This window comes from Sus scrofa, chromosome 7 (genome assembly GCF_054392235.1).
Source record: "Sus scrofa isolate SSC_HxYL_T2T_F1_AM1 chromosome 7, Sscrofa_HxYL_maternal_Yorkshire_Landrace_v2.0, whole genome shotgun sequence".
Taxonomy (NCBI): Eukaryota; Metazoa; Chordata; class Mammalia; order Artiodactyla; family Suidae; genus Sus; species Sus scrofa.
This window is the reverse complement of record NC_139389.1, coordinates 88,807,193-88,823,411: the sequence shown is the minus strand read 5'-3', so window position 1 is coordinate 88,823,411 and position 16,219 is coordinate 88,807,193. Positions and strand designations below refer to the sequence as shown.

General features: G+C 37.8%; 2 protein-coding genes and 1 long non-coding RNA gene across 3 annotated transcripts in view; 2 read left to right on the top strand and 1 right to left on the bottom strand.

Moving 5' to 3' along the window:
* LOC146401740 (uncharacterized) overlaps nt 1-16,219 on the bottom strand; it is a 269,339-nt gene that overhangs the window by 23,287 nt on the left and 229,833 nt on the right. The gene's annotated exons all lie outside the window — the stretch shown is intronic.
* On the top strand, nt 4,088-5,023 carry LOC100525471 (olfactory receptor 4N2). Its single transcript, XM_003128765.3, has one exon. It carries the CDS (start codon nt 4,100-4,102, stop codon nt 5,021-5,023), a length of 924 nt encoding a protein of 307 aa, XP_003128813.3. The 5' UTR covers nt 4,088-4,099.
* On the top strand, nt 13,714-14,673 carry LOC100525650 (olfactory receptor 4K2-like). The gene has a single exon (XM_003128766.3). The coding sequence runs from the start codon at nt 13,714-13,716 to the stop codon at nt 14,671-14,673; it is 960 nt and encodes a 319-aa protein (XP_003128814.3).

Here is a 16,219-nt window from a genome sequence, read left to right as displayed (position 1 = left end):
AGGCTGGAAATAGAACCATCTGGCTGCACTGGCACCCTTACATGAGGGCCTTTTCACCTCCATGGTGTCTTCTGTCTATTAATCACTCAGGAGTATGTAGCTACCATCACCCAGGGTTCATCTTTATGATGCTGACAAAGGCTGTCATGGAGATGTGTTCATTCATTAGACGTACCTTTTAACCCCTAACACTTTCAGGGTTAGCTTTGGTTTGAACTTCCTGGAGGGAGTTGACATGACCATCATCACCACAATGTGATCTTCAGATCACCCTTGTCAGTTAGAAAGAGTCAACCCATCATTCTATTTCTTGAATAAAAACTCAGAGTTCTGAAAGCTAAGCGATGTGCCCAGGCCCACGGAGTAGTGAATTTCTGAGCCAAGACATCAGAATCAGATACAATGACTCAAACCAAGGAGAGTTCTAACATTGCCTAGAAAGGAAGCATTTGAAGGAAATTTAGAGTTACTTTAATCTAACCATCCCATTTTATTAATGAGAGAATTTCCTTGCTGAACACCCATCCATTTGTTTGGTGTGTTAAACATCATCAGCATCAGTATCCATGAACTATGTGATCATGTTTCAGCTTGATCCACATTTTTCAGAAAATGTCAACTTGTTAATTTGCACTTAAGCAAATTGTAATCATCAATCAATATGCTGACAGACTCTGCAATGAAATTATGACAACTTTGTCAAATGTATTCATTTCACTAAAAGAAATTTTCTTTTTTAAAAAATTTAACTTCTCATTACATCAGGTTCACTTATGTGCAGAAAAATTATAAGAGGAAGTGGGAAGTAATTAATGAGTGATATACATTTGGTAAATTGCAAAAAGAATTCAGTTGAGGAGAAAATGTTTAGCACTACAGAGTGAATTATACAGTTTTATTTGTAGACCAGATGTTTGAAATTGTAGATATTGGGACGCATACACGTTGCGCATTCTTGGTTGTAAGGAAATAACAATGACATTAAATATATATATATATATATATATATATATATATGTAATGGCAAGACAGGGTTGTGATAAAATGAAGTAGCAATGAACATGAGGAAAAATGGAGAGAGCAAAAATATTTCAGATGAAAGAGTCTAAACAAATGAAAGGGATAAAAAGAGGGAGCTTTAAGAAAACAAGAAAAAAGGGAATGAAAACTTGGGGGGAAATGAAAGACAAGTAATCAACAGTGGCCCAGAAACTACATCAAACATACAAAGATAAATTAGAAAAGCAAAGGCTTGCTGAGAATGAACAGAAGGAAAAGAAGAACAACAAGGAAGGAAGCAAGCCCATGGGTCTCTACACCTGGCTCCAGCAGTGGTCTGACTGGAGTGAGCTCCAGGCAGGCACAGTGTTGTCTGATGAGGTTTGTGTCTCCACCCTCAGAATCAGGAAGCCTGGCTCCCTGGCCTTCTCTATTCCTCTACTGTCTCTTTCCTGCCAGACTCAGATGAGTCTCTTAGTTATCTGAAGTGGTAATGAAGGTTAGAGATAGAGTGGTGACCATGTAGATTTCCCTTCGGACAACACTTTTCCCACTAGTTTGGCTAACATGGAGTATTTTTTCTGAAGAGAGCCATATTTTGTAGAATTTTTTTTCCCGAATTGTATTTTATTTTACCTAGAGAAATGCTCATCTGAGACAGAGTCTCTGGATCTATGCCAACCACCATTTCAGAATTGCAGGTCCAGAGGGTACATAGATGAGGACAGGACACGGGAAGAAAATGGATCAAATAGGTCAGGTAGGGTGGAATCCTGTCTGTTGGGTAATAGTGAGAATGCAGAGATGAATGATAGGAAGCAGTCAGAGAGGAGGAACCTATAACCTTTCCATCACAGAAACCTCAGAAATCCTGAGATGTCTTAGAGACATCATCAAACATGGATACATCATGAAATAACCAACTCTGAGTGAGCTTGTGGGAAGAACAAAACCTAAGAGTAAGTAGAAGGGGCCCTTCACTTCCATTCCTGGATTTCCTGGGTATATTTATATAGGCAGATGATGCAGTGAATAATGAGAGAAATGGCTGCTTAAGTAGAGAAAAGGGAGAAAAGAAGCTAATTGCAGAGCCAGAAAATATTTTTTTCTATTAAAATTCTGTTAGGTCTCACTTTGCCTAAGGGAATATGTGGTGTGTGTGTGTGTTTGTGTGAGAGAGAGATTGTATGTTTTTATGTGTGGGTGCCTGTGTGTGGTATTTGTATATGTGTGTGTGTATATATATGCATAATGTTAACACATGACTTTCATAAATTCCATCTGGGCCTTACAGTAGTAAAATATATAAATCTGTATATCATCCATTTTATTAAGCTCTGAAGATACCTAAAGGGATATTTTTAATGTTTCTTAAATACAAACTCTAATGATTCACTGTATAAACATACTGTTTTGGGGGTGTTTGTTTTGTTTTGTTTTGTTTCATTTTTAAATTTCTTTTATTTCCCTCACATTTATCTCTTTCTTTCTTTTCTAAGTACTGACTCATTAGCATTTTCTCTCAAACTGTTTCCTCCTCTTTGTGCCCCATGTTCCACAGAACTTAAGACAATAGTGCTATTTAGTTAAATAGTATGGGGAATACTCACACAGATTACATTGTGTTTTTCTGTAGACTAGTAATTTTCAAAGTTTACAAAATTCATTGCCATAACAAAATATTTTTGAACATGTGCCCTAAATATATGTACATTTAATTATAAATTAATATACCATTGTATTAATATATTATACATATTAAAAGTAGCATTAAAAAATAAGAGGCAGTGACACGTACAATTATATACATGTAATAAATGTTTACTCCTATTTCTTTTTTGCCCTTCAGCAAATCATCACATACCTTTTCTAGAATAAGCCCAAACCGCTAAACACACTGAGCCTTAAGTATGGATGGCTCCCTCTTCCAAAGTAGTGTTCTTTTAAATATACAGGGTTAAATTTCTAACTCTAAGGTCTGTAAAGGAGTGATTTTAGGGTAGTATATTATTTTTAGTTATTCAAGTACACAAAAGAGCATTCATTGATTAAATCTGTGCAAATAGTATCTTCATGTGCTTAAACTGAGTTGTACACACCTACCTTATTCTACCACTTGTCAATCAGAACAATAAATAAAACTCATTCTAAAGTTAGGGGTTATAACCACAGTAGCTTTCATTTCCTTGTCTCTGAAAGGAACAGATTAGACGAGGACCTTTATCGTTACTTCCCCTTCTTCCATGCTATGGTTTTATGTGTTGAAATAATTAAATATAAAAATTTGGTATTGTGGCATGTTGTTTGTTGAAAGGCTCTTCCATGGGCATCATACTGGGATCAGGAAAAGAAGGCAATTAGGAGAGTATGATGAATAATGAGATTCAGATAGTGCTAATTAAGCTGCACGGACAAGGTGTGGCATGGCAATGCAAGCAGTGCTTAACAAGGGACACAGCTAGGAGGCTACATCTAAGTCATGGGAAAAGTGGAGTTATTGTTGGGAAACTGGTGACCAGCTGGAGTCAGGGGATACAAGGACAGCAGGCCAGAGGAGGGCAATAAGAGAAAACAGAGAGCAAGGCAGAGAGGTAGAGACAGGATCTGGGAAGTCCAGGGGCACTGAAGAAAGCAGATAATCCGGAAAAAGTTTGGGTCAGTGGATGAGGAGAAAAGGCATGTAATTCCAAGAAAACTGCTAAGCCTCAAACACAACACAAACCCCCAAATGCAAATATCTTGATAATGAGAGTCATGTGTTTCCCAATCGGGTGACTTTTCCTATGACTCAAGGAGGCAGGAATCCTGAGAAGGTGCAGGATGCTAGACTCTGAGTGGAGAGCTGTGCTGTGTGGGAATAAGCACATGGCTGAATGGGAATAAGAGTGTGGCTTTGGAAATGGTGTGTTTGTTTGCTTGTTTACATTGAAAGAAGAAATGTTTGGAGTTTACCCAGGATATTAGAGAGGGCTGAGATGTGCTGTTTTCAGATGAAGTGATGGATATGTCAAATAGTTTTAGCTAGATAACCACCAGGGCTAGATGTAAGACAGAGTAATAACACTAAACTCTGCTTCTTGATGTACTACAGGCAGAGGAGATGGAGAATGAGAACAGTACTGTGGTGGCTGAATTTATCTTTGTTGGTCTGACCCAGTCTCGAAATATCCAGCTCCTGGTCTTTGTCCTGATCTTAATTTTCTATCTCATCATCCTCCCTGGAAACTTCCTCATCATCCTCACCATCAGGTCAGACCCTGGCCTCACGGCTCCACTCTACTTCTTTCTGGGCAACTTGGCCTTCCTGGATGCATCCTACTCCTTCATCGTGGCTCCCAGGATGCTGGTGGACTTCCTCTCTGAGAAGAAGGTGATCTCCTACAGAGGCTGCATCACTCAGCTCTTTTTCTTGCACTTCCTTGGAGGAGGGGAGATGTTACTCCTGGTAGTGATGGCCTTGGACCGCTACATTGCCATCTGTCGTCCTTTACACTACTCTACTGTCATGAACCTTAGAGCCTGCTATGCCTTGCTCGTGGCTCTGTGGCTTGGAGGCTTTGTCCACTCCATCATCCAGGTGGCCCTCATCCTCCACTTGCCCTTCTGTGGTCCAAACCAACTAGACAACTTCTTCTGTGATGTGCCACAGGTCATTAAGCTGGCCTGCACTGACACCTTTGTGGTGGAGCTCCTGATGGTCTTCAACAGTGGTCTCATGACCCTCCTGTGTTTCTTGGGGCTTCTGGCCTCTTATGCTGTCATCCTCTGTCGTGTCCGTGGTTCCTCCTCTGAGGGGAAGACCAAAGCCATGTCCACATGCACCACCCATATCATTGTTATATTTCTTATGTTTGGGCCTGGTATCTTCATCTACACCCGCCCCTTCAGAGCCTTTCCAGCAGACAAGGTGGTTTCCCTCTTCCACACGGTGATCTTTCCTCTGTTGAACCCTGTGATTTATACCCTTCGCAACCAGGAAGTAAAAACTTCACTGAAAAGGTTGCTTAATCAACAATTAGCCTGATCAAAAGTGGGAAATATGAGTAAGAAAATCAAGATGGGAGAATTTCAGCTGAAATCAATTTATTCATTTTCCAAACATGACATTTATAGATTACCTCCCATTTGTCAGGACTATTCTAGGCATTGGGAAAAAGCTATTAGTGGGAGAAGTAAAATCACTGTTCCCTGAAGTTACAATCGAGTAGCAATAGCCAGCCAATCATGTAGAAAATAAACAGCATGGATTAAAGAAGAGGTATCCTGAACACACTAGAAAGAAAAGCAAAATATTACACAGCAAGTGAGAGGTGGGCTAATAAGTTTATATTTAGTCTTGAAGCAGGGCCTTTATACAGAAGTGAAGTTTTGGCTGATATCTAGATAAATGGAATATGCCAACCATGCAAACATCAATGGGCAGAACGTTGCAGGCAGATGGGACAGGTAGTAAAAAATGTGAAGACAAGAAAGAACTTGGTGTATTTGAGGATCACAGCAAAGGTCCAAACCGACTGGGATATAATAAATGAATGGGTAAACATTAGAGTTTGTGTTGGACATACTTATAGTTTCCAACTATATACGGGTCTATGAAGTGAATATAATGAGTTTTTTTTTTTAAGTATAATAAACCCATTCTAAGGGTTTAAGCAAAATAATAAATTCTCTCATATAGTTTCATAAATGACATAGAGTTGTAAACTCAAGATTCTATGATGATATCAGAGTTGAAAAATAATCATTAAACAGGAAATTCCATGCTTATGTTTTAAAGGAATTAAACTGTAAAATTTTCTTCCATAATTATTTAGAGGAAGGCAAATAAAACCTGTAATTTTCATGTGGAAAGGCCATGGAAACATTTCACTTTTTTTCTCTATAACTTCATTATTAGTCTTAGTGGACTTTTCTGATTCCTAGCTGTTTGCTGATCTCATCCCCAACTGAGTGTACTAATTTCACACTGAGTGTACTAATGGTGATTCTTTGGTGGACCAGTCAGGAATCTATTGCATTCTGGCTATGTAAGAAAATATGATTTAACATAGAGAACTACATGCTTAGGAAACAGTTATAAAGTCCAGAAGAACAGACTATAGCTAGGCATCCAGAGATGTCTCCCAGAATAACACAGGGCACCGAGGCTGTCAAGGTGGCTGCTCTTGCTACAATCTTTGCAATCTTTTCTGAAAAATGCCATCATGTTAGCCACAGACTAGGGACAAGATGACGATCCAGAGCTACTGTGCACCTATCAGGTCTCCCCTAGACAAAGAGAAGCCTCTATTGCTGCTGCCTCTCTGCCTCATTGACTTAACCAAATTTAAGTTTCTTCTGAATATACTGAATGGGCAATATTCAAAACAAATCTGGAACCCCAAATGCTGGGGAATAAATTTCTTTTTTTTTTTTTTTTTTGTCTTTTTTATCTTTTAAGAGCTGCACTTGCGGCATATGGATGGCCCTAGGCTAGGGGTTTAATCAGAGCTGTAGCTGCCAGCCTACATCACACCCACACCAACACAGGATCTGAGCCTGGTCTGCGACCTACACCACAGCTCACAGCAATGCCGGATCCGTAACCCACTGAGAGAGTCCAGGGATTGAACTGGAACTCATGGTTCCTAGTCAGATTCATTTCCGCTGTACCACGATCGAAATCTAGGATTAAATTTTTTATATTTTATTTTCAAATAATCAAAATTAAAATGGCTATGAATATAAACCATGTGCAGGGTAAAAACATTCAGGTTACATAGTTTTCTCTTTTCTCAAATACCTCCTCCCCATCTTCACTCTCAACTTATCTTGTAACTCCTATTTTGCTGAGAGAGGAGCAGAAATGAATTCCTCAAGCTTCTACCCCTCTGTCTTCCCACATACCTGCCTCTTTCCTGAGACTGGGTTACCTGATGCTGCTCCTACAAAAGCTCACTCTTCCATCTGTGCATGAGTATTCACCCCCTCTTTCCTATTAAGGGCCATCACCCTGGTAATTCTTTCTCTCCTCTGCACTAACTTTTTCCTCTCTATTGGATTTTTTTCCCCTTAGCATACAACCATTTTTTTTATATTAAATAAAAACCTTTTTTGTCAACTTTCTCCTTCCACAGCTTCCCTTTACAGCAAAGATTAAAAAGTAATCTAGATTTTAAACATTAAAAGACTTTTTTGTTCATTTGTTTTTTGTCTTTTTAGGGCCCCACCCATGGCATACGGAGGTTCCCAGGCTAGGAGTCAAATCGGAGGTTCAGCTGCCAGCCTATGCCACTGCCCCAGCAATGCCAGAGCTGAGCCGCATCTGTGACCTACACCAGGGCTCACGGAAACGCCAGATCCTTAACCCTCTGAGTGAGGCCAGGGACCGAACCTTCAAGCTTATGGTTCCTAGTCAGATTAGTTTCTGCTGCGCCATGACAGGAACTCCTAAACATGAACACACTTTTAAAGAGCAATTTTAAGTTTATAGAAAAGTTGAGCAGAAAATATAGAATTTCTATATACTTTCTGCCCACCAATACATATATATATTTTTCCCTATTAATATCTTACTTAAGTGTGGTGTATTTGTAATGATTGATGAACCAATATTGATACTTTATTTTAAAGTAACGTCCAAAAATTTACATTAGAATTCCCATTTTTCCATACAGTTCTATAGATTATGATGAAGGCATGTCACCTATCCATCATTACAGTATCATGCAGAGTTGTTTTGCTGCCCTAAAAATATTGTGTTCCACCTATTCATCTCTTCCTCTCTTCTCTCCTCAACCCGACAACCATTGATTTTTAGCTAATTCTTTAGTTTACCTTTTATAGGCTGTCATGTAGTTGGTATCATACAGTGCTTAGTCAGTCTTTTCAGGCTGGCATGTTTATACCCTCTGCTTTTAGTGTCTTTTCTTTCAATTCACCCAATCATGCCAATAAAATAGTTCTTCTCATGACCACTAATGACATCAATGATCCTTATTCAGACTCATCATATGTGACTTCTGAATGACATTTGACACAATGCCTTCCCAGGACTCTCCACCTTCATCTTCCCCTCTCTGTCTAACCAGCTGTTCCTTCATCCTTCTTTGAGAGTTTCTCTTTAGCGATCCAGCTTTCTTGGCTTTAAGTCCTATATCTAAATATGGACAAGTGCTCTGCATAACTTTCTCTCCTCTCCGTAGAAGCCCATGCCCCTGTTGCAGCTGGACTTTAATGTCTCTCTGCATGCGTAACATCCCAGACTGATTCCTGATTTTTTAATTATTATTGTTATTATTATTATTTTTGCTTTTTAGGGCTGCACCCATGGCATAATGAGGTTCCCAGGCTAAGTAAGGGCTGAATTGGAGCTGCAGCCGCTGGCCTACACCACAGCCAGAGCAACATGGGATCCAAGCCATATCTGCAACCTACACCACTGCTCATAGCATTGCTGGATCCCTAATCCACTGAGCCAGGCCTGGGATCAAACCCTCATGGATCCATACTCATGGATCCTAGTTGGGTTCATTAACCACTGAACCACGAAGGGAACGCACTGACTCCTGATTTTCACCACACCCCTCTCCTCATCCCACAACCCAATCTCAGTTAATTGTACTTCCATTTTTCTAGCCGCTGGTCCAAAAATTTGGATTCGTACTATTTTAAAAATATTTTCTCGCGTATTCCACATCCAATCTGTTAACAAGTCTGGATTAGCTATACCATGCTGAAATTGCCAAATTAGATCATTTCTCCCTTCGATTCTACCACCTTGGCCCCATCCACCATCATCTCTTGCCCTGTTACAGCTGCAGCCTCTTTACTGGGGATTATTTAAATCAATAATAAGGGATAATTGAATAACTCATAGCCATTTGAGTATTATGATCTATTTTTACTTATATAAAACATGCCTGTAATAGTAAAAGGATAAATTACAAACCACATGTAATATGACTAGTCTTTGTGCTCCTAAGCAAGATGGAGTAGCATAAACAGAAGACCCTCCAAAAAACTGACAAAATCCACAAAACAGCAGATTTCAAGACACTGAACATATGCCTCCGAACTCCATGCTCTTTCTGAATTATCTTTTATTGCTATTACTTTTCTGTTCATCCTCTTGCCTTTTCCAGGATAATTCTAGTAATAATCATATACACTTATCTTTAATTTTAAGCCAGGGCAACTATTTCAGATTTATTGAATCTTTGCAACTGTTGTTGTGTTGATTTGACTTTTTTGTTTTAGTTATTTCCTTTCTTTCTCTTTATAGAAGAGAAATAAAACAAAAATATCTTAAAAACAAAGTTGCTGTTTTACTTATTTCAAAGCCTGCAAGGAATGTGGCCAGTTAGGGAAGATTTCTGAGGGCTTTATTGCTGGTCTTATGAGGAAAGTAGGATAACTGTGGTAGCTGTAAAGAGTTCATATCACTGAGGTATTTGGGAAGAAAGCTGTGTTTGGAGGGCAAGTCACAGATGGATAATTGACCCTCAAGTCTTTAAGACTCTCACTTATGGGTTAGCATTGAGATTTCACACCTAGTATCTTCCTGAACTGTGTCCTGAGTATTTCAAAAAATTACATTAATAATTATAATCACCTCTGCTATTCCTTTTACTATATTTTATTCAGCATTTTCTCTATGCCAGGCATTGTGCTGAATGCTGTGCTTTTATTTGTATAATTTAATGCTTAGACCCTTGTTCTAGGCTATTTGTCCTGTACCTGTCTTTACTTCTTTCAGCTACTTTAAGCTTTCCAACTTCTCCTTCCCCAAATTTCACCTACCTGGTAACAGCTATCAGCATACTACTAGCCTGTAGTAATTTTTTTTTGTGTGCGTGTGTCTATACTACTGTTTTTTTTATTGTATTTTATTTTTTTTTATTTTATTTTCCCACTGCACAGCAAGGGGGTCAGGTTATCCTTACATGTATACATTGCAATTACAGTTTTTTCCCCCACCCTTTCTTCTGTTGCAACATGAGTATCTAGACATAGTTCTCAATGCTATTCAGCAGGATCTCCTTGTAAATCTATTCTAGGTTGTGTCTGAGAAGCCCAAGCTCCTGATCCCTCCCACTCCCTCCCCCTCCCATCAGGCAGCCACAAGTCTCTTCTCCAAGTCCATGATTTTCTTTTCTGAGGAGATGTTCATTTGTGCTGGATATTAGATTCCAGTTATAAGTGATATCATATGGTATTTGTCTTTGTCTTTCTGGCTCATTTCACTCAGGATGAGATTCTCTAGTTCCATCCATGTTGCTGCAAATGGCATTATGTCATCCTTTTTTATGGCTGAGTAGTATTCCATTGTGTATATATACCACTTCTTCCGAATCCAATCATCTGTCAATGGACATTTGGGTTGTTTCCATGTCCTGGCTATTGTGAATAGTGCTGCAGTGAACATGTGGGTGCATGTGTCTCTTTTAAGTAGAGCTTTGTCCGGATAGATGCCCAAGAGTGGGATTGCGGGGTCATATGGAAGTTCTATGTATAGATTTCTAAAGTATCTCCAAACTGTTCTCCATAATGGCTGTACCAGTTTACATTCCCACCAGCAGTGCAGGAGGGTAGCCTGTAGTAATTTTTAATGTCCTGTCTGAAATTTTACTGCAGAGATTCTTTCTTTACATGATTCTTCAAGTAATCAAGGGTTTGCAGGTGACAAAGTGCTTTAGCCCAAAAGAGTAACTTTTCCAATTTTGGGGCATTGAACACTGGGCATAAAAGTGGGGATATTTCCTTAATCAAAGGAACAATGTTTTGCTTCTTAAATGCTCCTTAAACAGCTGCTCAAAGGTCTCCACAAGGCCACTCCCAGTGGTTCTTTTTCTCTAAAGAATACTGTTCATCACGAATGCACATCCTCACTTTAAATCGCAAAGCACACTTCACAGCTTTTGCTGCAACTTTGGGAAAAGTTGGCTCAACATTTTAATAACTCCCACTGCAAGCAGACTGTAGTGTCTAATCCTTGATCTCCCCAATATTCCTGCTTTCTAGTGGCTTTTATAGCAAGAACAGAGAAAATATATATCCATACTCTAGGTTTCTGATGTTTACCAAGGACTATGGTGATTTCAATAGGTTTGTGAATCTTGAAGGATATGGTGTTTTTGATTTCTGATCCTTAGCTGGCAAGTTAAAAGATGGAAATAATATTAAGGATCTTGAGAAGCAGTTGTAGTCTGTGTTTTTAGACGAACAATTTTCATTTAATAACTGTACAGATTAAAAAACGAGAGAAGTAGTAAAGGAAAAATATGTCATTTGAAGACGTAAAGATGGATGATTTAATTAAATAAGTATTAGAAATGCTCCTCTGAAGATAAAACTTGACAACTATTTATTCATTTACAATCAATACATAACATATTAATAATATGCATATAAATTTAAATTAGGTATAATAATAGTTTTGTGTTATTACTAATTTCATTATAAAGTCAGGAAAATAGAAGAAATATTCAAGTATCCAAGGTTGAGAATTTTTAACACCTTTAATATATTAAGATACTCATACTATTTTTATAAGAGAAGAAGTAATTTAACTTCAAAAGGATGAAATGATTTTGGGAACATGGGCTCTCATCTTTTTCTAAATTGCTGACTTGAAACTAGATTAGAATAGTTTTATTGTAAATATTATTAATTAAATAAAACAAGTATTTATGAACAATATTCTGAAATTTGGATTCTGAAACCGAGAGGATTCTTCTTCTTCTTTTTTTTTTTTTTTTTCCGTCTTTTTTCTTTACAGGGCTGCACCCACGGCACATGGAGGTTTCCAGGCTAGGAGTCTAATCAGAGCTACAGCCTCCGGCCTATGCCAGAGCTACAGCAATGCCAGATCCGAGCCGCATCTGTGACCTACACCACAGCTCATGGTAATGCCCGATTCTTAATCCATTGAGTGAGGCCATGGATCAAACCCGCGACCTCATGGTTCCTAGTTGGATTTCTTTCTGCTGTGCCCCGGTGGGAATTCCATGAAACCTAGAGAATTCTTGAATGTTTCCAGGAAATATGCTTGAAATAGACCATCTAATTTAATTCTTTCAGGTAAAGAGGCCAAATCTTAGAGAGGCTACTCAAGTGTGATCAAGGTCACACAGCAGGTCAAGAATGCAACTCTCTTAACCACTGTGCCACAGTTGAGTTTTAACATTTCTGGGATATTCTCTGAAAACTTTTTTTTTTTTTTTTTGTCTTTTTGCCTTTTCTAGGCCCGCTCACGTGGCATATGGAGGTTCCCAGGCTAGGGGACGAATCAGAGCTGTAGCCACCGGCCTACACCAGAGCCACAGCAACGTGGGATCCAAGCCGTGGCTGCGACCTACACCACAGCTCACGGCAATGCTGGATCCTTAAACCACTGAGCAAGGCCAGGGATCGAACCCGCAATCTCATGGTTCCTAGTCAGATTCATTAACCACTGAGCCACAACGGAAACTCTGTCTCTGACAAATCTTAAAAATGATTATCAACACTGAAAGAACAATTTGAATAGTGCAAGTAAATGAGGATGAAGCCAGATTTTTCTCCACACAGGAAAACTGGTCATTTAAATTAAAAACATTATAGAAGGTATTTGCAGAACTTGCAATCTGCTGTAAGTTGAAAACTCAATTTTAAAAAGTGAGTCTGAGTTCTTAAAGTAACCCTTTTTTTTTTCTCTTTCAGTTGGCTCTGGTATCATTTTGACATACCATCATCAATGTGAGTTTCTTTGTTTTGTTTTGAGCATCTTACAGGCTGGTGCTAGAAAAGGCCCCAAATGACACGCATATTCTATATTGCCTTGGTTTTGTCCTAGAATCTTTCTTTCTTTTTTCCTAATCTCAAAAACTGTTTGAGTAACGTGAGTAGAAATTAAGAAGCAAATTTCTCCCTCTTTAAAAAAAATACTTCTGTGAGATCATGAAATAACTTTCATATGTTATTCAACTTCATTTCATAAAGTTGAAAATAACTCTCATGTTACAGATATGCCTTTTGGTCTCCAGTAATTTTATTATATTAAGAAATTAATTTACCATTTATATATTAATAGTTAAAATAGCCTTTATCAATACTAACAAAAATAATTTGAAAATATGCAAATGAAGTGTGAAAGGAACTGGAATTTTTTGTAGCTGAGAAAACAGGAGGTCACTTAAGGAAAAACTCACTTATCACCCTCATAGCATACTAAATGGGTCTTCTGAAATCATTGTTATGTTAAACTCTCTTTTAAATCCAGGTTCAACAACAGTAGAGTCAACATAACTGCATTTTTTTTTTTTTTTTTGGTTTAACAGAAAGCTTTGAGAGTTTAACCCTCATTTAAATTTTTAGTTACCTGACTTATGAAGCAGAGCACTTTCACTTAGTATAATCATCCTCTGTGACTATGAGAAATATTAACTCCTTAGCTGATATTCAGAAAACAATATTATTATATGGATATGTGATGAGTATAACCCAGTATGTACTTGATGCTGAACAAAATCAAGAAGTTGTCCATGAGTAGTGATATCTGAGAGCAATTGTTAAGTGGTTCCAAAAAGAAAAATCTTGGCTGAGATAGGTATCTGTTGGATTTTAGGTAGTCAATGTTCTGGAGAATTATTAACTGATATCATAACTGCCTCATATATAATTGCAGAAGTATCATATTTTCTAGCTCTGTCATTTTGTTCCATTTTGTCATTATAGAGCAGAGCCTGCAGATCAATGGAGGGGGCCAACCATTCCAGGGTGTCTGAATTTGTATTACTTGGACTTACTGATTCTCCTGAGCTCCAGATTTTCTTTTTTGTGATGTTTTCCCTTTTCTACTTGATGTCCATGTTGGGCAACTGCCTGATTTTGCTCACAGTTCTGTTCAGCCCACACCTTCACTCCCCCATGTACTTCCTGCTCAGCAACCTGTCTCTCATTGACATGTGCCTGTCCTCCTTCGCCACTCCAAAGATGATCGTGGACATCTTTGCTCAACACAAGACGATCTCCTTTGAGGGCTGCATTTCTCAGATCTTCTTTTTGCACCTCTTCACTGGGACTGAGATTGTGCTGCTCATCTCCATGTCTTTTGACAGGTACATTGCCATATGCAAACCACTCCATTATTCATCAGTTATGAGCCAAAGCATGTGTGTGGGGCTTGTGGTAGCTTCTTGGACAGTGGGCTTTCTGCATACAATGACCCAGTTAGCTTTTACTCTCTATTTACCGTTCTGTGGGCCCAATGTTGTGGACAGTTTCTTCTGTGACCTTCCTTTGGTCATCCAGTTGGCGTGTATAGATACATATATTCTTGGAATCTTCATGATTTCAACCAGTGGCATGATTGCTCTTATCAGTTTTCTGCTTTTGCTCACCTCCTACATTACTGTTCTTGTCACTATAAAGGACCACTCCTCCTCAGGATCATCTAAGGCTTTGTCGACCTGCACTGCACATTTCATAGTTGTGTCAATGTTCTTTGGGCCCTGCATCTTTATCTATGTGTGGCCTTTCACAAACTTCCTGATGGACAAAACTCTCTCTATTTTCTATACCATTTTCACCCCTTTTCTGAATCCACTTATCTGTACTCTGAGAAACCAGGAAGTGAAGACAGCTGTGAAGAAGAAACTAAGTAACCAATATTTAAATATTGGAAAAACCACCCCAATGTATTCTGTGCAATGAACAGAGATCTCTTGGTCGGAGATTTAATAGCAACAGTTTTGCTCTCAGAACAACAGAAAAGTAAAGTTAGAATCTTTTAAGTCATTTAGTTTAAATTCATGAAAAGAAGAAGACAGGGCTGAGAGATGTGAAATATTTTGCCTAGAAATTAGTGGAGCGTTTGCAAGCGTTTTGCAATTATGGATCCATTTGAAAATCTGTTGAAATTTATAGGCTATTTTTATTGAAAAATGTACGGATCATCAAAATTGTGAACATAAATTCAGGCTTCAGAGACTCCCAAATTCTGTAAACATGTGTCAGGTTAAGACTACTTAGAGAAGCCTGAGATAAATGTTGTTGTTTAGCCTTCTAACTCAGAACCTTCTCACTCAACTGCATAACCTTTTGCTGTTCGGATGATGTCCACATGTAGAACTTTAATTAATTGTTATATTAATTATGATGGGCATAACAGGTTTTTTCATATAATTAGAATATTTTCATGGAAAAGTGATATTGTAAAGAGGTTCTTTTGAATATTGTTGAATAATCTTGATTCAGCAGGTCCAATTGTTTGGGTTCTGAGTCAACACTGAACAAAAGAGAACAGTTCAGAGGACTGAGATTTAACAATACAATTTTTTTAAATAGATATGTGGATACTATCACACTTGATTAATAGGAAATAATCAAGTGGCAACTTGTAAAGTTTAAATACAGAAAATAGACTTACTCAAATCTGATTGGCTTTCAAAATCTGGTGGAATATCATAGATTTGAGGAATTCATTAATACCAAGACTAAACATTTAGAAAATTATTAGCTGTTATAGTCATGATATAATAGCTAATTATATGATCCAAATAAATTATTCCAAAATATTATTAGTCTTAGTGTGGGGTATATGAGTATACAAAATAATGTAATTTGTGGAAAGAAAGGATAATAATTCAAAAAATATATTGTATAATTCCCCCTAATTTGGTTTATTACTGATTATCATAAATATATTTTTTATTAAGAGACAGTCTTTGAAAATTATCTGGTCAATCATTTTGCCTAATGGCTGAAGAACCTAAAGTTTAGAGAATTCGCAAAACTAGTTCAAGTCTGGATACTGAAAGGGGCAAAGATCATTGTTCTAAATATACAGGGAACTTAGAATTAAATCTTGGATCTGTCTTTTCCTAATTGTATTATCCTGGAAGATTCATTTTACCTCTCTATCCCTTTTTAATCTCTAATATAAGGATAATAAAATTAAATTAATTGCTAAAAAGTATATTAATTGCTTGTTGTGACTGTTTGTGGAAAGCAGACAGAATGGATTCTAAAAATGTCATTTCCTTTTCCCTTCCCATCCATGTAGGCTTTTACTTAAAGTCCACCTTATTTTTAAGTAGTATGTATTTGAATAAAAATTGCATAGGTCTAACCACTATTTGTCAAACACAGACTTGATAGCTTTAGGATGTTTCTAAGACTGTGGCTTGTTAAGATGCATGGCAGAAAAACAAATAAAACACTTTCTAGTTTTCCATTGCTAAAAGGGGGAGGACCTGGA